Source organism: Watersipora subatra, chromosome 4, assembly GCF_963576615.1.
Source record: "Watersipora subatra chromosome 4, tzWatSuba1.1, whole genome shotgun sequence".
Classification (NCBI taxonomy): domain Eukaryota; kingdom Metazoa; phylum Bryozoa; class Gymnolaemata; order Cheilostomatida; family Watersiporidae; genus Watersipora; species Watersipora subatra.
In genome coordinates, this window is record NC_088711.1 from 18,226,779 (window position 1) to 18,252,460 (window position 25,682).

A 25,682-nucleotide genomic window follows, 5' to 3' on the forward strand; every position below is an offset into this window, starting at 1 on the left:
TGGTAGTAGGCGCAAACCTAACGTATATTTTATGGTATTAACTTGGTTCTAGTAAATATCAAATCTGATACTTCACCACTGTAGGCAATAAAATACTATAAGCAAAGATGGTTGAAGACATTCAGTATAACACTGAGCAACAGGAATTAGCAGGTGACTGAATACATAGATGTCGAAAGACACAAAGTTGGTTCAGCAAGGGCCATGAAAGTCTTTAATTGAGATTGGCCTACACCCCTACAATGTAGTTGGAGCGTTGAATGATTTAGAACCTAGGTTGAATCATTATATCATAATGCCTCCTGTCTATACCTAGTCTCAGCTATAAATGGGAGACTGTAAGGAAAAACCCAAACAAACATGACAAATATTAGACACACCAGTAAAAAATACCATAGAAATGTCTATTTACAGGAATATATAATCAGTAGGAAAGATTAGTAGCAAACTTAGTAAAGGTTTGAGACCACACGCTATCAATAAAAACATCTGGCATGTCAAAGCCTCTCTCTATGGGAATGCCTTGTGAAGATAAAACATTACCAGTCAGTGGTTCTCAAGGGCCACAACTACTCCTTCTCTGATACAGCACCTGTGATCCCGATCAGCTTCAGCAAAGCTTTGAATGTTTTACATGGAAGAAGCCTAAAATCACCCCGGCTTAGTGACAAATTTTTCATTAAATTTTGTTGAATCAGACGAACCGAGCTATATAGTAGTTGTACTTACAACTTGAGAACTTATACAGTACAACTGATATTCTCGAATGGAAAGCTATATGAAAGTGAATATGCAACATTCTAGACACAGATGATAAGCTCCAATTTAATTTAATGCTTTTAAGAGACTACAATAGCCATATACAAGTATGTACAGATGACCTTATAATGTTGGATATCACTACAATCACTACAATACAAAGCATATAGCATCATGCTCTCCTAAAGCAGGTGGCATTATATAAAGCATTATAAATACCATTAGATCCCTCACAAACCATATAGCATCATCTCGCTATCAAAGCATATAGCATAATATTCATCACAAAGCTACAGTTATGTAGGTTTAGCTAGCTTTCCACTGCTAATAGATCGAAGCGAACTGCGAGAGTCAATTAAGGAATCCTAAGCTATGTTGTTTCACGGAACTTTTTGAAAGCTACTGACAGATGAATTTTATACGCATCTATACAGATAAATCTTAATGTTTCTTTGTCACCTGTAGTTTGTGTGTCCAGTTATAGCAATTAAAATCTAGGAATGAAAAACCTGCTTCGCTCTGGAATTGAAATTGGAAACCCTGGTTCTGCAAACAGGCGTGCTATCCAATATGCCACACGACCTATTTGCCATACCATTGGAATAATTGTAAACATAGTTATTACATCTGTCAATCTTTATTGGCATTTGGTTAAAACAACCACACTCCATGCTTCTTCATCTAGAGCGCTTGAACTAATTTACTAAAAGAAAAAATTTTATTAGAAGAAAATATGTTCCCAGACTTTCCCGAATTGCTGGAATATGTATATATAGCATTAACTTAATAAACTTATAGCACACAGAAATAAACAAACACTTTCATTTAAAATGGGCGAATGGTGTATATGTTGATTAAAAATAAATTTGCTAAGCAAAAAATTTTTTATTACCTGTGCAATGCCAGGCATTCATCTAGTATATATATATATATACATATATATATATACATATATATATATATATATATATATATATATATATATATATATACAGATATATATATATATATATATATATATATATATACAATCAAACATGGATAACTCGAACTTCAAGGGACCGAGCAAAAGTGTTCGAATTATCAGAGCGTTCAAGTTATCAGAGCACTGTCACAAGTCCATATATTTACTTATTTATTAGTAGATACATGTACATATACAAACTATAATATAAATCAAAAGCGCAAATGGCTTGTTTAAAATTAAATGCTTCTAATGTAAAGTTTAAAACGTTTTCATGAAAAAGTATAGAGATTTTTCTATCACTTGGGATTGGTTTGTTGTTTGAGGTGATGGTTATTGCCAGGACGTTTTTCAGATTGACATTGGCAAAACTTGATCGTTGTTGAAATGCTCAAAAGAAAAGACACTTTTTTCTTTTGGGGTTTTACCCACGATCAATTTTGCCGTTTTTTCTTGAAGTTTATGCAGATTACCTTACTTTACCTGGGATTAATTAAGAGCAACACTCCGAGGCAGTTCAATTAGAAGTTTTACGAGGTTTTACGGTACATTCTATATCACTCACGCTTTTTTAATAGATACTTATTGAATGTACACACGTATTCTGTGTTTAGGTCAAACGATGAATAGTTTTTTGTAGCTCAGACAACGTATACTTTTAATTACAACATTTTTTAAGACGTTTTAAACATTCAACATTCCGACGTTGATTCAACACGGAATCAACGTCGGAAAACTATTCATCACGGGCTAGCCGAGTCACGCGCTCAAGGATTTTCGCCACGCACATACAAAACAATATGCGATTTTTGTTTTGTATGTGCGTGGCGAAAATTCTTGCGCGCGTGACCCGGCTAGCCCGTGCTATTCATCGTATCGCAGTATAAATCAAATTTCACCAAACTTTTAGAAAAGTCGTTGGCAAAAATATTTTGCCGATGGTGGTAATAACGACGCTTATGAATTACGAAAAGATGAAGTTTACCTCTATGGCTTTGAATAAAGTGATTTTCTAAAGCGAAAACAACCGTTTCGGTAGCTGTTGAGCAAAAAAACAGTTCGAATTAACAGTGTTGAGTTCGAGTTATCTATAGCAATTTATCATTACGTGGGAACGGACCAAAGGAAATGTTCGAATTAACCATGTGTTCGAGCTATCCGTGGACGAGTTATCCATGTTTGACTGTATATATATATATATATATATATATATACATATATATATACATACATATATATATATATTGTGTATATATATATGTATATATATACACAGTATATTAACCAAAATTCATTTTTAGCATAAACACCCACCGAATGACATCAAATTGTGGAACAGATTTGTTGTAGAAAAAATTAAAAATTATACTTTCCAGATAAGTTTCTACTTTAACTTATTACTCCACTTATTACTATTAATGTAGTTATTTTAAGGCTTGGAATTTTATGTTATGCATGTTTAGTTGTCGATTTACTTTTAGTAGTAGGATAACTAACTACAATATATATATATGTATATCTTATATATAAGATATATATTACTTACGCAGATATTACAATTATTTCCTTTTCATCGCAAAACCATTTTGGTATTGCGATTGGGTTAAGAGAGAGTAACACACTTTCAAGTTTAATGACCAAGCTTGCGTAGACATTCCATAATGATATAATTACTTTGAACAAGAAAACAAACCAATGATTTGGTGGATAATGTTTAAAAAAGTAACAACCGAAAACAATTAAAATTGTATGGGTTGAACAGCCTTCTATGTTCAGTATCAAGTTTACCTAACTACAATCTATAGATACATGTATATTATAACTACAATCTATAGATACATGTACTACATGATAGATACATCCTACTTTGTCACTGCGTGTGTGTGTGTGTGTGTGTGTGTGTGTGTGCGTGCGTGTGTGTGCGTGTGTGATGGATTTATAGCATATAATTGTGTGTGTGATATGTTGGCCATTTTTTGTTTGGCTGAGCATTTTGCCTTCTTCATGACAAGCAACCGGTAGACTGAAATTATGAAATGGTGAATCATGTTGTTTGCTAAGAACGGTGGTCAGCTTGGTATTTTTGCTGACTCCAGAACTACAGAGTAAATAGCTTACATGTAAAAGGATAATGATTGGACCAAGTATATAGAGACTCTAAGTTTATTGGCCTACCATTTATGTTTAGAGGGTATAAAATAATGTGTTACTTTATTTTTACTCAGTCTTTTTCCTGCTCTTATCTGAATATCATTCTAAGTCTTATTCTATATTCAAGGTATGTCTTAGTCTGAATTAGTAAATAAAAGGAATTATAACATGTGAAATTAAGCTTGTTATTATATCTATCAATCTAAATTGTGGATAAGATATTTTAGTCGCATGCTATTCTAGGCTGTAACGGCTTATCACTAAACAGCGTTGTTTTATCAATATCTGATTATCTCAGATATTGTTTGAGTTTGTACAACTTTCCATAGTCATCATGTCACTATGTCAAGTTGATTATCCTAAGTCAATTGATTGTCTCAATTACATAGGGCTACGTTATGGAAGTGGCAATTATAACACAAAAGTCATCTTTTCGGGGCTATGGGGTTACACTAGTACTGTTGATCACAGTTTAGTGTAGCTGCGGGCATTATCAATAAACAGGAAATCGTCCTTTCAGGATTATGTGGCTACGCTAACACTGTTCATCACAGTTTAGTGTAGCTATCTAGGCCTATTTAAATATTAGGGTTATTATTAGTCTGACAGCAATTAAACTATAGCCTGTGAGTTTTTTCGAAGGTGTATTAATACGTAGGTATTAAGGAAACCCCCTCACATGTGTGCGTGTTCCAAATTTTTTCCCGATTTCATCCAGACTTCACAAGGCCTTCTACTAGGTCATTAAAAATATTCGGTTTTCAAACTCCATCTGGTTCCTAAAAACCAGCCTCCAAAACACTCACCTACAGGCTATCTGATTCAAAATAAAATATATGCTGAACATCGCCAGCCTTACTGATAGTACTAAAAGTTAACATTTTGTAAATATATATCTATAATTTTTTAAATATACTCATAAGACTATAGCGCATCAAAAATACTATCCTTCTATTATGGTAAATAGACAGTTATAACTGTAAGACTATTGATATAGTTACCCCTTTAGGACTGGTAGAGCATAATTGGCCTTCGGTATGCAGAGGACCTCCTGATTTGTTTGTATCGCTAAGATTGTTTTCTGAACAACTTCCTCAATCTTTAAGACTGGAACAACTTTGGGGTACCTAAAAGATTGTAAGCAGTGTTCATGTTATGTACATATTTTATGACCAAGATATGCAACATCAATGTTGCAAAATACAGAGAGAGAAACGCTGAAATATCAATAACTTTGTGTGATTCTTTTAAGGGACTTATTTCAAACAAAATACAACAATGTTTGTTTGTTTTATTTCATTAAACGAAAGTAAATACCTGTGAGAAATGAAAAAAAGGTGCAACGAGGATCCACATAAGCAGTAACATAGCTAGTCATGGCTGTGAGCCTTGGTTGGCGGTTTGATAATTTATTTAAATGAAAAAATACACAGCGACTATTTGAGTGAATCAAGAGGTTGCTTGAGACTTGATTTGAAGTGATTAAAACTGCTTATTTTTCTGATGTTAGTTGACAAAGAGTTCCATACTGCCGACACTTGAAACATGACCCGCCTATTACCCGATGCAGAGGAGGAAGGTGGAGGTGGTAGAACCATTAAGGAATGATGTGTGTAATATGTAATCAATGGATTAGTGTTTCTAAAAGTATGGAAGGCTAAAAGAAAATTACGAAATTCGTAAAGTGTCTGGATGGGAAGAATTTTAGATTTTTAAATAATCCAACAGTTACTGATGGAAATGTTGCTTTTTGTGATAAATGATGCAAAGCAGACGTTTTTGTTTTATGACAATTTTGTTTAAAAATGACCTTATGCAAAATGGCCTGACTGAAGCACCCACTATGTTGAGAAGCACCCACTATATAGAGAAGGCATTGGACAGCACTTTTTCCTGTTCCAAATCTTTACTATAATAAGAGCCGTCTCCATTCATAGCCACACTAAGTGCGTTAGGAAAAAAGATCACCTGGCACAGGAATCGAACCCGAACTAATAGATTCAAAGGCAAGTACACTACCACTACACCACTTAATCACCTTGACCTATAACAAAATAATTATGGATATAATGATTACACATGACAGTCTCTCACGGCTCACAGGACTGTTAGACTGCTAGCCTATATAATTTTCAGCCAGCCCCTGTCAGGAATTGTCAGCCCCTGTCAGAAATTGAACCTTTACTCAATATACTAAAGATTTGCATGCCGCAATTAAAATGAATCCATGTACTTGGCCTCATGACATATTGCAGCCAGTACTAGGCTGTTAGAGCCTTAGTACAACCAGAGGTAAGGGCCAGCACTCCTTAAGACCTCGAAACACACTCACGCACATGCTGACATGTGAACAGGTAGCAGGAAGAGAACACCTTACTTTGTATATATTCTGCACTTGTCAAGCATTGGAGTGTCGACAAATGATGGACATACAACTGTAGTTTTGATCGACTTTTGTTCGACGTGCAGCTCCAGTGTCAGTGCTTCGGAAAATCCTACAAAATTTTAGTATTATACTATTTATTATGATAGATAACTAGAAATATATCTTTGCAGTTATAATCTAGCTATCTGTTCAGATGATCAATGGGTTACAAGTATTTATCTAAACTCTACGATATGGAAACCAAATGCATATAACCATTTAAATAATAATAAGCCTATGAGTGACCACTAGCTACACGGCTACAGCCAGTAAAGCTTTGCTTTTTCTCTAGCTTGTGTGCAGCATATACAATGTAATAAGTTTACCCAAACAAAATCATAGATACGATGAGTGTAAGGTGGGGTGTTAGGCGAGGGTTAACACCAACAACAATAATGAGACCACTAATTGAACACCAGCAAACTATTTGTATAGTGGCTTTATAGGCATATACTATAATACACATTATTTTACCTATGCAAATGATAAAAATAAAACACAAAGCCATGAAGGGTCAAATCAATTTTTCATGTACAAATATGCACGCACGCTGCAATGTACACCCCTTCATATTGTCTGTACATTAATAGGACATAAACACAAAAGCAATGACATTTATCTAGTGCCAGGCAGTTGGCATAAAAATGGCTCACATATCCATAACTTGCCCTTTCTCAGACACTTCTATCAAGGAGTTGTCTACCCTTGATGAAAATTACAAAAATAGTTGTTACCGCTCGTGTCAAGATGCAGGGAACTGAGCTTTTCTTTTAGGGGTTTGCGCGAACAACCGCCAAATAATAAGCTACATAGCTTACAAGTAGATGGTCAATTAGTTTTCGTGATGAAACAAGAAAAATGTTGGATGCAATCAAAAGTTTATTATATATGTATTTATAAATGATTATATCTTTACGGAACGAAAAGAAGACATTACAATAATCATAATGGGATTCTCCAATGGCAAGCAGACAAAAGAAGGTCCATGCAGCAAGTGGTTCATTTATACATTGCCATCAGCATTTTAGTTTCTCAAGAATGCAGGTTTTTGTAAGTTTTACAAAAATGATTATCAAAATGCTAAACAAAGTAATGCGCCTGACCTTTAAAAAAAAGTGGAAAAACAAAAAAATCTACAAGTGTGTAATAGAAAATTTAAAACATTGAAAACACAATTTTTCTTGCAAAATATTTCCAATCAGACTGCCAGGCAGTATAACAAGAAAAATTCTGTCAATAAACTACATAAAAATCAGGTGAAGACAATTACATTTCAAAGGAAACTAGCTGTGCGTATAGCTAATGAACTCCTAAAATCGAAGCTGGCTTTTAGTGAACCAGTAGGAAGTCAATTAGCTCAATCTGATTTTAATGGTTGCCTTCCAGTGAACTGGTCCATTGAGTTAGCTGTTCCTGTGTATTTCTGGAGGAGCATCGCGGCTTTATCAGGCAAAAATCTACAACATTTAATCAACATACAGCTTTAAATTTACCCAAATATGAGCATTATCCTGTATAGTGATCAGTGCAGTCGTATCACTCACCCCTTAAGAGCAACGAGCGAATAAATAACTTTGGGAATGTATAAGGTCCTCTGGTTAGTAAGAATTGCATCCGTTATCTTACTGACAACAAAGTCGGTCTCCAAAATGGGTAAGATACTAGGGAACCTGCAACGTGGAAAGTAAGACAGGTAATTAAACTCAGCATATGTTATACATCCTTAATTTCATGTTCTGATGTACAGGAAAACTGAGAATATGATTGTCACAAAAATAGTCCACCGACCAGCATGACTCACAGCCCTTGTAGCTGTAAAAATGAGCTGAGAAGTTTACCTGCGGCTGTAAAATTCATGATTGATAATTAATACAACTGAACTAAACATTTCTAAAACTACCGTATTCTACGAACTAAAGGTCAGGTTTTTCAGTGCAGTCGAGGGTGCGCCTCATACTTCGGAGTGACTTTTGCAGGAAATTATTGACACATTACCGAGCAGCAGAAAGAAAAGTTAGAGTTGGTGAGAAACTTGAAATGGAAACTGGGAAAAGGCGGAGGCTACTCTTATTGAAATGAAGAAAACAAAAGTGTCAATTGCAGGCTAAAAGCTAAGTGGCCGATTCTTCTACCTCTGCTGTTAGTGTTGTTGAAAAGTAGCACCGTTGACGAAGATTTCATTGGATTGACACAGATAATTGACACAGATAATTTCTGGCAAATTTCTTAGCATGCTATCATGCGAGAGTTATTGGAATAACTCTTAGCATGTTATGCTAGCACGCTCAGTTGTGTCATCATGTCATGTAGTGTAAGCTATACCGTTCAGCCTGTTGTTGTATCTATTATATTTTTAATTTGTCCGTTATTTAAAATTTAAATATGTCTGTTTTTGTTCAATTTTATCAAATAAATTTTCCCAAACAAATTTTCCCAAAAAAACTTGACTTACACGCCAGTACGACTTATATATGGCTTTTTCTTCATTATTATACATTTTAAGGCTGGTGCGACTTAAGCCCAGAAAATATGGTTCCTTTAAGAATGTGGGTTCGATGTCCCTCATCTAGTTTTTTCCTGTCCATATTTATTTGGTTACCACATCAAACAGGTATGTCCTAGCTCAAATAATACTCTGCTCTTCAACAGCAATGGTCAATGATAGGGCTGCCGGTACCAGCGGCATACCTGAAGCACTATACAAAACATCTTAGATAAATATGCTAGCAAAATTTATAAAAATAATATTTTTGTGAACTTTGGAAAGTAAAAAATAACTTTAAAAAAGCTTATAAATTGTATTACGTTATCTACAAACAGTTGGATGATAGAATTGTAAGGAAAAGCATAATCAATAAATAATGAACCGTTGGGTTTTTACTCACATATCTAGTGATTATCATGTAATAATCACCCACTCAGCAAGATATAACAGCAGTAAAACAAGCCTTCATGAACTACTATGTTAGCCTGAGGGAGTTACAGTAAGATATACTTTAAAGGTGTACCTAGTGGATGCGCCATCAAAAAGCCCTGTTTTGACAAAGAAGGTGCACACAGACGTCGTTTCTATGGACTTGTGCATGCTGTTCAGCTCGACACACAGCGACTCCATAAAGCCTGCATATAGAACAGTAAGGGACGCATAACTCACCGGCTCTTAAATCCGTCAAACAGGCCAGTGTTGACACAGTAAGGACCAACTACGGTAGTGTCTATATTTCTGGCTGCTTGCACCAACTCAACTGCGAGAGACTCAATGAACCCTGAGCAAACATAGAGAGCAGCGGGTAATGAGATGACACCAATTGAGCTTCCGAGCAGGAGAGCAGACAGTGAAGAAAGCAAAAGTTAGACAGGTTACACAATGTCATAGCATGAGCTGTTAGAGCTGGATCACCTGAGCAAACTGGTATTCACAAATAGCCTGTGGTATTAGTTAGACAAGGTAAAGGTTGACTAGCTGAGCAGACACTAGAACTGTTAGTAATATAGCCTGTGGTGCTGATTAGACTAGCTGGGAGTTGACTAGCTGAGCAGACACAACTGTTAGTAATAAAGCCTGTGGTGCTGATTAGACTAGCTGAGAGTCAACTAGCTGAGCAGATACTAGAACTGTTAGCAATATAGCCTGTGGTGTTGATTAGACTAGTTTGGAGTCAACTCACTGAGCAGATACTAGAACTGTTGATAATATAGCCTGTGGTGTTGATTAGACTAACTGGGAGTCGACTAGCTGAGCAGATACTAGAACTGTTAGTAATATAGCCTGTGGTGTTGATTAGACTAGTTTGGAGTCGACTAGCTGAGCAGATACTAGAACTGTTAGTAATATAGCCTGTGGTGTTGATTAGACTAACTGGGAGTCGACTAGCTGAGCAGATACTAGAACTGTTAGTAATATAGCCTGTGGTGTTGATTAGACTAGTTTGGAGTCAACTCACTGAGCAGACACTAGAACTAAAATGGTTTTGTTAGTGAGACTAGCTGGCGGCGGACTGACTGAGTTCAAGTACTAAGTGTGTAGCTGCTGACTAACTCACTAACTGACGTGCATAGAATTGATTACTCAAGTTGCCAAGGTAACAACTGAAACATTAAATAATACCAGAGAATATTAATTTGCACTGTTTACCTACAAATTTATTTTATATAGATTCACATAGATGAATTTTTAAATAAGCATTTATCAGTTTCTGAAAACATTAACCATGCATCTTGTAAAGCCGAAGTTTCATCAGGACATAGAAAAAAGAGCTTTTTACTTAATGTAACAGCAGCAGTTGATCGTCAAATGCTAACTTTGAGAAAACTCCTCAGACACTGATTATTCGTGACAGATAGTTTCTCAGACGTTCAGGTAAGTCATGGTGTAGATAACTCCTCAAACAATAAGATTATTTGTGGTGATGACAGCTCTTTACACCATTGGATTACTCATCTTCTATCTGTATAAATCCAAGTGTTCGATGGTCTGTCATTGGTTGGTTTCTCATCCACATGTCCAGTTATAGCGATCAAGTTTTAGTAACGAAAAAACCACTTCGCACTGAAATTGAACTCAGAAACCCAGGTTATGCAGACAGGCTTGCTATCCACTACACCCCATGGCCTACTCGCCATACTATGCAATAACTGTGTGCATACTTATTACACCTGTCAATCTTTAATGATGATTGGTTAAAACACGCACTTTTCACACTGCAGCTACCACGCTTGAACTACCAGAAGCAAAATACATGCCCGACTTTTCCTTTATGCTACAAATATATGTTTATATATTAACTTTAACTTACAGCACACACAGAAATAAACAAACAACTTAATTTAAAAGTTAGAATGGCAAATGTTGTATATGTTGATTAAAAATAAGTTTTCTGTGCAAAAGCTTTTTATTACCCATACAATGTCGGGAGTACAACTAGTAATAGATATTACCCCTCAGACACTCCAGTTACTCACAGTAAAAATAACTCATTCCAGAGTTATTTATAGCGAAGATAACTCATTAGACATTACGATTGTTTGTAGTCAATTTTAACTCTTAAGATGCATGGTTTATTAATAGTGAAGATAACTCCTCATAAAATCGCATTATTCAGACAAAAATACACTTGATGTGACACAATAAATCATCTTGGAATGGCCAGTAAAAGCAGATCAGCTGAACGGCAGAACAAAATTAATCTAAAATAAAAAGAGGCTTCTCATGAAATTCTTACTAATGTTTACGTCAAACATAAACTAACAAACAAGTAATGAACCCCGGGGGGGGGGGGGGGGGGGGGTAAAATTCTTTTTCATTCCAATGATGAATATAATCTCATATCTGCTTGAGCCAAACTTGTGCAAGATAGCTTTATAAAGACAAGGCCCAGGATGGTAATAAATAGTAATAAACCAATTATGTAAATGGTGTTTTAACGTATTCAATAAAAAGATTACGCCTATATGTCGACTCTCAATATGTCCTACCATATTGAGAAGATGACTGGGTTTCAACAAAGATTACCAATTGGTGAATCATTAAAACCGTGAGATATAATACTCCTCCTGTTCCCAGACTAATAGTATTAATAATATTATTCCATGTAAGAATAATAATGGAATAATATTATTCCATGTTCCTAGACTGCTAGACTAAAACTAGGTATAAATGTATCTAAACTAAATAACACTAGACACTATGTAAGCTACAGGTTATGGACAGAAGATACTATACAATGCTTTCAATGTATATAACTTCTAGACTTCAGGGTAATTAAATATAAATATAGGGGCCACCGGCTGTTATAAAAATGTTCGATAGGATGCATATAAAACAAACCATTGAAATATCAAGTACACTTGGGAGACGAATGTTCCATCTTTTTGATCGTACAATCGCACCACTTTTAACTAGAATACGACATGCTGTAGCTCAACAGTAATTAGTCACAGAAAGCAACATAATTTACAGAGAAATACAACTGAAGAGCTAAGCTTAGAAACAGTCACTTATTACCTTTCAGATCTGTCCAATCGGTTTGAAGGAAATCCCAAGGTCACTTAAAACCATTATAATTCGTGAGGGGCAGTGCCCATGACCCGCAATTGTGTATGAGGACCTCCCCGAACATAGCTAACAATACTGCAGAGCATCTTAGAGCGATATGTCAGCTTTAACAAGTGAACACTGAACTCTCTGAGTGTATCAATGCTATTTCTCCTCCAAACGCATACAGACATAGTGTTCGTCCTAACATAATATATAGTGATAATACCGGTATTATATATACTGTATACAGTATATATAATATACTGTTACACGTTACTATATACTGTATACAGTATATAGTAACATGTAACTTTTAGCTTTAGCATTCCACCCCAGAGCACAGCATTCAGAAAAAATGTGCAATAAATTACAGAAATACTTGAACCTTATTAAAAGATTTAAAGCATTGATTGATTTCGTGTTCCTTTTATATGTTTAGTCCACCATTCAGTACAACCTTAATTGTGAAGTTCTGCTAGTAAAAGTTACCTGTGGTATATGAACTACCATAATAAACCCTCTCATAATCAATAGAACATGGTAATGCTGATAGAAAACCGATTCGCCTAACTTATTTACTGCTAGAAATACTAAATAGATGGTGACAGATCCACCTAAACAAGCTCAGACAAGTACCGTAATAACTTCGAGATGGAAAGACCATCTCACAGTTGCTGCATGCAAGAATTGGCAAATAGAGTGTGGAGCTAGCTAAAGACTAAGCAGTTACACAGGAAATGATGAAGGAGCACAGGCACTGAAACCTAATGCTACAAAGCACATATGCTAGCCTGTGCACAACTCGCTCATCATGAGGAGTGTTGCATGAAATGACAACTCTCCAAGCTAAAATCCTCTGGATTCTATTATCTACTGCTTTGAAAAACTCCTTTAGCTTGTTGCTTTCACCAAAAAACAACTACATAAAGAGGTGAAAATTCAATAGATTGCTGATGCACCAGCTCATCTTGATTGGCCTATCACCAGGGGAGGATGAATCCATTCAAATCGAAAAGTCACAAAAAAGCTGTTCCTATGATCACTCAGCTTACGGATTACATACTGATTCAAATATAAAAAGATTTATTTGAGTGCTGCCCCCATATGGACCACTTTCCTATTTGTGAAATTAATCCAAAGTTAGGATTGAGGCTTTAACAATGTTCCTTTGACAACAATTGAAAACCTGAGCCATTGTCTCTCGATGCATTAGTTCAGCTGTATCTGACCCCCAACTCACCTTAACACTCACAAAATGCATTTGCTCACCTCAACTCAGTTGTTTCAACTGTAAGATGAACAAATTGAAGCTTTTTTAGGTCTGAGTTCTCAGACTGTTAGCCTATAATCGTGCCAGCCTAAACAAACTGCTGCGATATTTATTCAATTAGTTAACGATTAACAGTTAACAATTAGTTAACAGTCAATCACTTAACGATATGTGAAGTGCTAAATAATTGCACTTTCCAGACCCATTCGATTCCTGGAGAGCATCTGCACAGGGAGAGCAGTTGTAACCATCTAGTCTTCTTCTAGGTGGTAACATCCTACCCTTAGACACCTTTACATGTTATTTTGTATATGAACTACACCTTTGAACCATGTAGTCCATGGCCACATCATGTGATCATATGGGTAATAGGGTTGTCGAACCTGTACAGGATGGTACCTATACCCACTAATATCTTAAATCAAAGCCTACTAAGCATAATTCACTGACATTGCTGAGAGATTCGTAGGAACCTCCCACCAATGCCTCACACATGATATGACTAATTCTCTTACCAACAGCGGCGAACTTGCTGGCGCAGTAGTCAGCCAATCCGTTTACACCTACAAGGCCTGCTGTACTGGCAATGCTGACAATGTGGCCATGATCCCGTTCTATCATAGCTGGGAGAAAAGCCTTGGTAGTCTACAACAACACCTTCATATTAAATAATCACAACGATAAACAAATGTTGTTCAACTAATCAGCTACTAAGGCATAGAGTAGTGATTCTTTCTTAAATTAGCTTAAGACCCAACCATCAGCACCTAGTACTGTTGTAAAATGCTCTGCTCCTTACACTGTACCTTCATCAAACTCACGCACAAGACAAGTGACACTACTCAGCTGTTTATGGTACAACTACCTGAACAACTGCCTTTTTCTTCTTGGTGTTTACATAAACAAATTCCTTATAGACAAATTACGAACAAAACTTACAAACAATTGATTATTCGTCTACAGTGCCGAACAAATAGTTGGCACATACTATCAGAAACGCATGGATTCTTTGTACTTTTTGGATTTGAACCACTGTCAAGTTTTTACAGATAATTTTTTAAAACTATACATATATTCTAATTCTGTATACTGTTAATAGTTTTATCATTTTTAGTCAAGGTAGACATCTTTCAAGTCTACAAGGTAGACACCATTTAAGGTAGCATATCTACAAGTATCACCAATAGTTGCATTTTTAATAAAAAAAACGTCTCTGATCCGAACTCCCTAATATTCTTTCATTACAGGTTTGAACAACTCTTTGTAATATCACAGCCCTGAAAACGGTCATTGGATTGAGGAAATTAGCTTTACCATATGGTAGTATTTGGCAATCTTCTTAAAATTTGAGTTACAATGAACGTTGCTGACTAAACGGAGAGAAGATTCAAATTTTCCTTTGAAAATAGATTAGTTGGATGCCTGAGTGTCTAAGCATACCACTGATATATAAATACCCATAATATCTGGATGAGAGACAACCATATGTTGAGATAACAAATTTGGTTTAAACTAGCCAATTTAGCATTCTCGTCCAGACTATTTTGCCCGGCATTGTTAATATGGTATTTTTGAATTCCCTATGCTTAAGGGAAATGAGTATGGAACAGATGCATAAGATGTGGGGTCTGATCCTACACCCCTACTGATTGTAGGAGGTGTAGGATAGCTTGTGCAGTCATTATATTACATGATAGTGTACTGAGTATAACTAGAGTCAGGTGAGTGTTCATCGAGTCATTAAACAGTTATTAGTTAATGATCTCAATTAAAGACAACTAACAGCTTGTCGCATAATAAATCTCTTCATGGACTCATCCACGTGACATCCTTTAATCAATAGAGTAATTACTTTGTCTAAGGCATCTTGGTGAGAGCAGTATGTGGAGGATAACTCCACGTTTATGAATACATAAATTAAATTTATGTATGAATTATGTTTATGAATTAAAGGTTTCAAGATCCCTCATGATTTGTGTCGTTTTTCAAAGGACAGCTCCAGGTTTTCAACTCTCTTGTCGGCTCTTGATTTATCTCCCTTGCCAGCTCTGAGCTGCACTAAGGAGACTTCAATAGCCGAAGCAGTACTGACTGCAGCATTAGTATATGCTCCCTTACTTCGGTTCGGTTGAGCACTCTGTGAGAGGTGCGGCACTATTAGCCTTAGTGCAAAGCTCATTATGTTTGTGATTCGAACACTTTTATGTCAGCATATTGACCTTCTTAAAGTGTGTGGGGCAACTTCGTTGTTTCATAACAAAAAGTCAACTCTCATTGGCAATAAGATTTATCTCCCTTGTTGGCTCTAAGTTGCACTGATGAGGCCTCAATAGCCGAAACAGTACTGTCTGTGGCATGAATATATATGCATGTTTCTTCATTTTTTCACACATGCTCCTCTTGGTGTGCATGAGAAAGCACCCTTAGTAGGTAGGTGAAAGAGTGGTGGACTCACCCAAAAATGCGCCATAGCGTTCACTTGCATGCTCTTCTCAATAAGGGCATCTGGACAATGAAGGAAAGTTTTTCCCGTCACTATTCCAGCGTTGTTAACAAGGATATCAATCACACCCACCTCTGACAACACCTGCACAAGAAACACTCAAGGCTATGAGATCGGCTGTAGAAGAGACAAACAATGCTGTGGATACACCTGCACTAGAGACCAATTTCTAGAAGACAAGCCTGTGGACACTGATTATGGTATCCAATTTACAGATTTTTTTAAATACAACGCTTTGGCTCTTCAAACCTTTTGTGCTTGGAGAGGGCATTTGCACCTTTTCTAATCAGATAAAAATGGAATAAACATAAACATAAAACTACGCATACCATATTTTATAAAACTTTTACACCCAACAGTAAAAGTAGTTCACCACCATTAGGTTAATTGTGGGACGCACTGGTGAAGACCAGCATTTAGTTATGATATCACAAAGTAAATTACTGTGCTATATTTTTAATAATTCAGCTGCAATTTATGTCTTGATTTCACAAAACTCATTTATGTACATTCGCCCTCAGAAAATATCGAGAAACCATGATGCGCACGAATGAAAGAAAATAAAAAAACAATACAAAAACACGTATGTCCATTTTATGAATGCTACTGATTGATCATTGAAAACAGAAAATAAAAGCTAAAATGCAGCAAGAAAGCACCATGCATTTACAATAACAGGAGGGAAAGCAACTCGTTAGGCTGTTTTCTTAAGATATGATAAGATATGGTCATAAAAGACACACATAAAATCAAATGCCATGGATTAACTTTCGTAATATATCAATATATATGATTATACAGTCAAACCTCAGCTTACATCAGCTCACCATACAATATTTTCAACAGAAGCTGTAAAACTTGAGAAATATATGTATGTCACAAAGTAATTTTCAACATGCAGGGTTCAAAATTTCATGAAACATTTTAAATCCCTGCACATATACTGTATCTAGTTCTCCTTCATAGAGTGTGATTCTGCAACATTCGAATAATGTTCAACAGTGCTTCACACCTTTCTTCTTTAGTTTTAAAATCATTTACATTTCCATAAGACGAGTGTGAATGGTAGTCGGGCTGAAGAATGAAGGTAATACTTGGAATGGAGACAACGAATAATAAGAAATTGAACAACTATACTTTGGGTTAATCTTTCAAAACATCTACAAAGACTTCTGGTAGTCATCATGAGAACTACCAGAAGGCTTTGTAGATGTTTCAAAAAATTGATCAATGAGGAATGAATGAAGAAGAAAGTGATGGTGAAGAAACGAATGCTTGCAATGAGTGAAGAAGATCATGACAAGTAAAAACGATATTTAAAAAATAACCACGATCAAAACATTATAGTTAAATCATGTTGGTTTAAACTTCACCTTTAGCAAGTTATTAAACAAATTGTGTGCCTTTACCAGCAACTTCACCCATTAACCATCCCTCCTCTCAATCATCAAGGTTCATCCTGTTTTTACTATAGAGGCAAAGTGAGAGCAAATACCTCTTTTGACTGATTTTCAATTTATTTAGTTTCGTTATATAATTTAATACATAATTCTATATAATACATGTCCTAATGCCATATATAATTACCTGCAGTATTGCTCATTGTCTTATGGTCTGTGAAAAGAATTAAACAAAACATTTTTTAGGAATATTTCTAAAATATGAAACAAAATTTTCTTCAATTTTGAATGCTACAACCCAATCCCAATTTGTTTACCTGGTCAGCAACTTTGTAGACATCTTCCCGTTTGCTCAAGTCAACAGTATAGGTGTCAGCGCGTCCACCAAATCTCTTTATTTCTGAAGCTGTAGCCTCATTTCCTTCTTCATTAATATCCCAGAGCACAAGCCGGCAGCCATGCTTAGCCAAGCTGATAGCCAGAGCCCGCCCAATTCCACTTCCTAAAACAAGCTATAATATGAGAGTGATTCGGACAGGAAATGAGCAGCAATGATGCAATTATTCTGCGACAACTGAAATTACACACTCATCAAAATAGTTCTATTGATATTACTGAAACCGCTGCGTGATACAACTCCATTGTTTTGATAATGTAAAAATTGGATATACGGATCATAATTGAGGTAAAATGACAGGACTTGCCTAACAGTGTGTCGAGACGAATGTTGATGACCAATAACAGCAGAAGATATGTTAGAAGCAGAAGATATGCTAGAAGCGGGCGATATGTTAGAAGCAGGCAATATTTTAGAAGCAGATGATATGTTAGAAGCAGACAGACGATATGTTAGAAGCAGACAGACGATATGTTAGAAGCAGACGATATGTTAGAAGCAGATGATATGTTAGAAGCAGACGATATGTTAGAAGCAGACGACATGTTAGAAGCAGACAATATGCTAGAAGCAAACAATACGCTAGAAGCAAACGATATGTTAGAAGCAGACGATATGTTAGAAGCAGACGATATGTTAGAAGCAGACGATATGTTAGAAGCAGACGATATGTTAGAAGCAGACGATATGTTAGAAGCAGATGATATGTTAGAAGCAGATGATATGTTAGAAGCAGACGATATATCAGATAAGATCTTATGTTATAAGTTTGGATTACAGCTAAACATGTGAAAACTGACTAGTTCACACTATATTCATATGTAGTGTTAATCACGAAAACTCTGGTAATCGTTTGTAATAAAAGTGTTCACACTATCACAAACCCATCAGTGTTTCCATCAGCGAATAGTCCATTGTATGGCGTTTTTCCTCATACTACGGGATCACGAAAACAATAAAATACTAGCCCCGCAGCAACCATCATGAAAGAAGATATAGATCAAGCAATCCACAACGACCAATCATCATCGTTGAAGCAGTGCACATTGCATAGGCTGTCGTTGATGCTGAGCTAACTATCGGAAAAGTTTGACAGCTGCAAACTTTGCCAATGTGTCTGCGATGCCTCGATGATGCCATCGGTTACGGTGCATATAGTCAATGAATAATCGCCGAGAGGACATCGCTGACAGATGGCGATATAGTGTGAATCAGCCTTAAACCAACCATCAACATACGTATGTCTATAAGCTTTTTTATGAAAACTTCAAAACGACTGTCAGGTATCTTTTATTTAACTCGAAATAAAAAGTATAAGCAATTGTTTGCAGTAGAATGCCGATCAGAGGGTGCATAATGCATTGCACTGTCGGTCTTATGATGAACAAAGATGAAGGCATAACCCAGGCAAACTATTGAGCCTTAGAGAATGTAGGTCAACTGATGAAAGAGATTAGCAAGCGGTCCACTCTCACTTCTTTTATATACACTAAGCGACCAAAGTCTGCGCATTATCAGTTGCCAGTAAGGTTAGGAGATGATGTAGTCAGCTTATCTAACAGGATGTGTGCTAACTTCAGCACGCTGTGTGTTATGTTATCTTTCAACAAAATTCGCTTGACATATTCTATCAACCGGTGCAATCTCGAACAGCTACCAAAGTTGCTCGCAGCTGGATTTTCTTACCTGTTGCTAAATGACCTTTTCAATATGAACTTACAAAAAATTTTAGCCGATTTCATCTGAAACTGTGGGTATTTTTTTATCATTTGCGATTGTTTTATGTTCGATGTGATCTGACTCGAGATTAACATCAACAAAACTTGATCAGAGATAAACTGCTCAGATCAAGCGACAGTGTAATTATGTCCATAGCTGCAAAGAGATCGATAGAATACAGACTCGTCATGCTGCAACTTGGATGCAATATCCTACAGTGGTGATCATAATAATGGGAACACCTGGTAATTTCATAATGATCTTTTTCATTTATGGCATAAATTCCCTTTCCCTATAATCTCAGACCATACATACTATACATAGTTGAAAAGCAAACTTTCTAGACATCTTGTCGACAACCAAAGGTGCACTCTAGTGATAAAATCTGTTTAATGGGCACCCATTATATCCTCTCATGTCAGTCTAGGCTTATGGTGTTAAAAATGGAAGAAATTGTGTTAAAAATGGCTTATGGAACTTAAAAACATGACCAATTAATTTTTTCAGAGCTATGTTCTAAAATTATGTCAAATTAGGTTGTGTTTTGCACAAATTTAAACAGTATTTGTTTTGGATTTTTGTACCACTTTATGCCAAAAATGCCATATTGTACCGAAATCAAACTAATAAAGCAAATATCCCTTAGTTTTACATAATATTCTTATCCAGTACATTCTGAGCTTTCCATTGATGTGCATATTGTCATAATTTACACAATACCGACGGAACAACATATGAATTAACAACAAAAAATGTGTTTATTTCAAGTGGTCCAATAATTACCCATTATCACCACCGTATATAAACTATCGCAACAATAACAAGTGGTGATGCCATTTTGAATGTTGTTTTTTTCCGAGCATTTTAACTGCGATCAAGTTTTGTTGAATTTAATCTTGAATCAGGTCACCTCAAACATAAAACAATCGCAAGTGATAGAAAAATACTGATACTTTCCGATCGCATCTACTAAAATGTTGTGTAATTTTCACCGAAAATTACCGAAAAGCGAACCAGAAGGCCTTGAATAAACAGGCAGGATACAAAACTAACCTGCCCCAGTTACTAAAGCCGTGTCCTTTGAAATATCTTTCTTGGGAAGCCAACTGACTGGAAGGACTGCTTTGACCATTCCGCTGACTATGTAGAATAACGTCAGAAAGAGCGTTATTATCGTCTCTAATATTAGCTCGAAGTCCAACATCTTTAGCTGTATCCTAAAAGTTAGGAGACTAAATGAAGTGAAACCTCTGTGTTAATAGATTATCTTATTTCAACGGGTTAAAGAGTGCACTACATATTGGTATGAAATTATGTGGTCAGAGTCCATCAATATGGCCAGAGTCCATCAATACGAGCATGTGAAATCATTACGAACATGGTCCACCCATATGAATATACTGTAGTCTAATAATATGAAAATGGTCCATCAATATAAATATATTTTATCAGTATGGACAGGTGGCATAGACTTGATCGTGCTCATTAAATAGGATTTGTTCTATATAATGTAGAACTTATGCCAATAAGTGCTACATTTCCTTGTTATCATTTCATTTAAAAGATAATATGGGTAGGTCTACTAACTACTAATGCAAGTGGCTTGAGGAAGTTAAATACAACTGTGAACTTGAGACATCAAGGTATTATTGGTTCCAACACAAATGCAAAACACTATTAAAATTTCAATAGTGTATGCTGATGCTCAATTTCAGTTACAGTAATACAGCAGTGCAGTTGAGTAACACAGCCACATAGCAATATAACACAGCCACATAGCAATATAACAGACTTTTTTTCAAATAATTTATTGAATATCATTTTAGAAGCGTTTGCCTATATGCATCACCTAAGTTTGATTATGTCATCACTTTTATTGTTCTAATATAATTCACAGTGCTGAATTTTCTTCGAAAGCAGTTACCAAAATTCAGCAACATCATTAAAGTTTTCACGGGTTCCTCAATACGCTTGCACATGTACCAGAAAAACTCAAATTCCCAATGTGAAATATTCGCTGCATTAAAAGAAAAGCTTCAGATTTGGAATTTTAGTCAAGTTGCGAATCTAAAAAACAAATTCTACTCAACCACCGCTAAGAGAACAGTCAGTGATCCGCCCACTTCCAACTAAGTCATTACAAATTGTATGGCCTACCATAAGTTCTAGCGCATAAGTCGAAAGTTGGACACCAGATTTCAAGTGTAAAAAGCCATCCTCGACTTATACTTCTAGTACAATTTACCTTCACAAAACCATAGCAAATCAAAATTACATGATATGACAGGATTTATTTATAAAATATTAAAATACTAGTAATCCTATTCAACATGAGATGGATCATACATTAAGTCCCAATTTTCACAATTCAAATTATCACCGCTACAATTCTCTTCAGGAATAACATTTCTTTTGAAATTTAATGTTTTTTTCGTAGTGTCTGCCCAATAAACCCAAACTTCGGTAATACATTTGACACATCCACTATCGTTCATCCATCCTTTTTCTTGTCCATGAATCACGATTCCTGACAGAAATCTGTTTTGCGGCATGACTTTTCAGTTACAAACGTGCATATTACCAAAGGTGGGAATATGCAGTTATAACAGATTCGTTCTATCAGCGAGGCGGGCCAATACGATGGTGAAGTACTGTTTGAAAATTTTTGTTAATTGCTGTGCATATTGCCGACAGAACAAATAAACATGGGCGTTTTTGAAGGCCATTTTTTCAGCTACGCATCACCCACCCCTTATGCCGACTCAGCTATTAGCGATCAAATGATTTGAGCCAGAGAAGGAGGTCGACAAATACAGCAAGTACATGTTAAAACCAGGTTTTTTAAACCAAACTTTAAAACACCAGCGTTCCTGTGTCCTTGCATTTGTCTCACTGCATTTTCCTATAGTTTGGTGTTCTTGCAAGAATGATCATTGTGTTGCTATTACAAATGGTCTGTATTTGAAAGGCGCTTAAAGATGGCTCAAATACATTGTTGTTGCTTGTGAAGATTAGTTGTTTTGAGGCTGGGCAGTTTTGTAGCATACTTGGTCATTTTGAAGTTTTTGTGTTTATTTATTGATTGGTGCATTTTTTGGTCCGTTATGTGATTAAGGCTCATTTCCCAAATTGTTTTATGTATTTGCGATGCTAGTGTTTATAATACTTACTACACTACAGCCAGCAGCTGTTGGGGTACAATGTCTATCCATGATATCACATATCATATTTCCATCATCATGTTCAGCACAGACAACAAACTGTATGGCTTATAAAAAGATCAGCTCATTTTACAATTGGCTGTTTAGCCAGAGCAAAGCATTCTGGCGTAATGGGTTTTTATCAACTTTGCTGGGTTCTGTTGTCAGTTAATATAACTCAATCAGATAGAAAAATTTAATCGATACCACTTAGTTGTCGCTGGTAAAAAATGGTATCTAAATTTAATAGATGGTTGTCAGAAATGGTCATACATACTGTAAATTCGCGCATATACGCCGAGTCGACTTGTATGCGCGAATTACGGGAGAGATCGTCGACTTGCTGATAAAACGCAGAAAATAAGTAGCTGCTTAATTATTCAGACATGCCCAATGACAGTCGATTTGGGCAGGTGTTGGAGTGTCGGACTACCAAACAGAATGTCACGAGTTGGAGTCTCGCTGAAAGTGATGTTTATCCTAACCTTTAATCCTGGCTTCGGACGGATGGGCAGAGAGACAACGCTTTTATTATGATAGAGATATCTTTTTGGTTAACTTTTTTAGACAAGCATTTTTTCTTTGTGGAGTAGACCTTCCTGTGTAGGAAAAAGTGAAAACAATCGATTCAAATTGACATTAAAGGTGTACGATTCCCTTAACGTAAAATTACCGTAATCATTGTCCCCAAACCAAATAAAAGTGATAAAAAAGAGAAAAGTGAAGGATAATACAAACTATTTCAAATCACGGACACTGTTAAGTTATTAAATTAAAAAGTCAAGTTTAATTTTTTCTTATTTAATGGGCTTAATGGGTGAGTTTGGGCAGATCTAGGAATGGATTAGGCAATTTACATGAATTTTACTATTCGTATAACATAAAATCACTATAACGTAAACATTCTCGGAACATTCTAGAAGAGTATACTGTATTAAATTAAAATGCCATTTGTTCAAGCTTGACCCATCCATTGACAGTAATGGAAGTCATTATCTTGGCACTATTAAAAAGAGATCTATCATGCCAAGCTATGAGAAACATCTCATTCTGGCTACAAATTCTTAATTTTATTGCATGATACCCTTTTCAACTGTTTATATTCTGGAACTGTTGATGCAAGAATCTTGGATGACATAACCATAGACTCATAGTGCAATACTTGAACAGTCTGTATTTGCATGAAAGGTCCAATTTCAACGACGGAAGATTCAATATCTTAATATCAATGAACAAGTTTCTTGGGGCAGCCCATTGGATAAACAAGGATCTTCAATGAATAAACAAGAACAATCCTTTTAGCAAGCGCTAAGCAACCAGATGAGATTCATATTCAATGCAATCTATAGATAAAAGATAATGCGAATTCAAGTTAGGTTTCTGGTATGGGGCTAATTTTATATGCTTAGGACAAAATGATGCAATAAAAAAGCCTGAACAGCTAGCAAGTCACAATGTTTTTAAACAAACGAAAACAAGCAGTAAGGACTGATAAGCAATTATGGGTATCTGGCAATGAGACAACTTAAAAAATTCAACTCTGCTGACAAATAAGGCACAAAACGCTTCATTGGGTAAGGATAACCATGAATTATGAAATAAATAAAACTGTTAGAGTTTTCTACTGGGGTGGCCAGTTTACTGTTTGAGCGAAGAAATGACTATATGCAGCAACTAAAAAGCTGTGGTAGATCTAGCTGCAGCATTTCTTTTAATGTACACGAAAAATGTAAAAGCTTGACTACACTTGATTAATTCCAAAGATACAATAGAATGGCTGTGCATAAAGGTATAGACTTGTTTCAAACTTAAAAAGCTTCTACGCATATATTATCTGGACTTCAGAGTTAGTGATATCCCTGCTGTGAAGCTGAATTTCATAGAAGGGATTTCGTTAATGCATGAGTCAAATTACAGTTATTAAAGAACTGACTAATATTACTGCACGATCGGCTTATTCTCTTTCTTTTTCACCAAACTCAAACAATACGCAACCAACCACAACAGCTTTCAATAAACATTAAACTCTAAAGCGGATAAGAAATGGTCTCAGCTTACGCACTGCAATGTTGACAACAGAGCCCATTTTATTGCACGAAACCTAGTGAAAAAAATTAACTGCCGCTATGACAAAAAAAGTAAAAACCGACATAATACTTTGCATCACTTGCAAAGTTCAATTTACTTTTTGCACAGCCAACTACTTCTAGTGAAAAAAAACAATTATTTTATTTACTGTCGCAAGACAACAAGTATAATTATTCGACAGCAGTCAAATCAAAACGAGAAGCAGCCTTTTTCAAAAAATAAAACAGTTTTGCTAAACATCGTCGACGCAATGACGATGTGCAGGACTTCTTATGGAGGGCGTGTCTTATTAAAGTGAGGCGTTTCACGTTGCACGGGAATCAATTCAGTACTTACATATACTGTACCTATTTGTGTAAACGGCAAGTCGTAAAACTGGTAACGAGGAACAATTAGAAACCATTGCAAAATATAACTGATGATACCAAAAGCATAACTATAAGGGTTTTATTGTGCTGTTGACACTTCACACGTTGGTAAACATGCACAAAAACTTACCAAGTAAAAACAACGCCTATTTAGTTTGTATAAAGCGATTAAAGCCGCTTTCAATTTTGTGTGAATCCGAAAAAATATGAAGGCCGGGCGTCGGAGAGGTTTGCAGCGCTTTTCCTTATAGGTAATTGATCTGTACGCGTAAGGTCAGGTATAATTGCAGTGGCTCAAAACCTGGTCAGTTTCTGGGTCGTTTTGTAGGGGTGGAGCTTAATCCGGAAATACAAAAGCTTTAAAGTTAGTCGAACCACTGCAAACGTTTAGTTGTTGATAA

At 35.9% G+C, this 25,682-nt stretch overlaps 1 protein-coding gene across 2 annotated transcripts; it reads right to left on the minus strand.

Moving 5' to 3' along the window:
* On the minus strand, positions 1–25,521 carry LOC137395209 (epidermal retinol dehydrogenase 2-like). 2 transcript variants are annotated; one of them, XM_068082052.1, is made up of 8 exons: positions 25,412–25,521; positions 20,679–20,842; positions 17,827–18,011; positions 16,062–16,193; positions 14,122–14,251; positions 6,252–6,369; positions 4,876–5,001; positions 1–645 (listed from the first exon to the last, which is right to left on the minus strand). In XM_068082052.1, exons 2-8 carry the CDS (start codon positions 20,827–20,829, stop codon positions 570–572), a joined length of 918 nt encoding a protein of 305 aa, XP_067938153.1. In that variant the 5' UTR covers positions 20,830–20,842; positions 25,412–25,521; the 3' UTR covers positions 1–569. The 2 variants fall into 2 exon arrangements, with proteins under 2 accessions (XP_067938153.1, XP_067938152.1); XM_068082051.1 differs by lacking the exons at positions 1–645; positions 4,876–5,001; positions 6,252–6,369 and adding exons at positions 6,467–7,756; positions 7,844–7,969; positions 9,308–9,419.
* Between the last annotated feature and the right edge of the window lie 161 nt (positions 25,522–25,682).

Excerpts from the sequence above, each read along its gene's own strand:
- LOC137395209 (XM_068082051.1), bottom strand. The coding sequence starts at position 20,829 with ATGTTGGACTTCGAGCTAATATTAGAGACGATAATAACGCTCTTTCTG. Across the intron at positions 14,252-16,061 it reads ACGCTATGGCGCATTTTTGG|ACTACCAAGGCTTTTCTCCC; the intron begins GTGAGTCCACCA and ends GTGTTGTTGTAG. Across the intron at positions 7,970-9,307 it reads TTTGATGGCGCATCCACTAG|GTTCCCTAGTATCTTACCCA; the intron begins GTACACCTTTAA and ends TCCACGTTGCAG.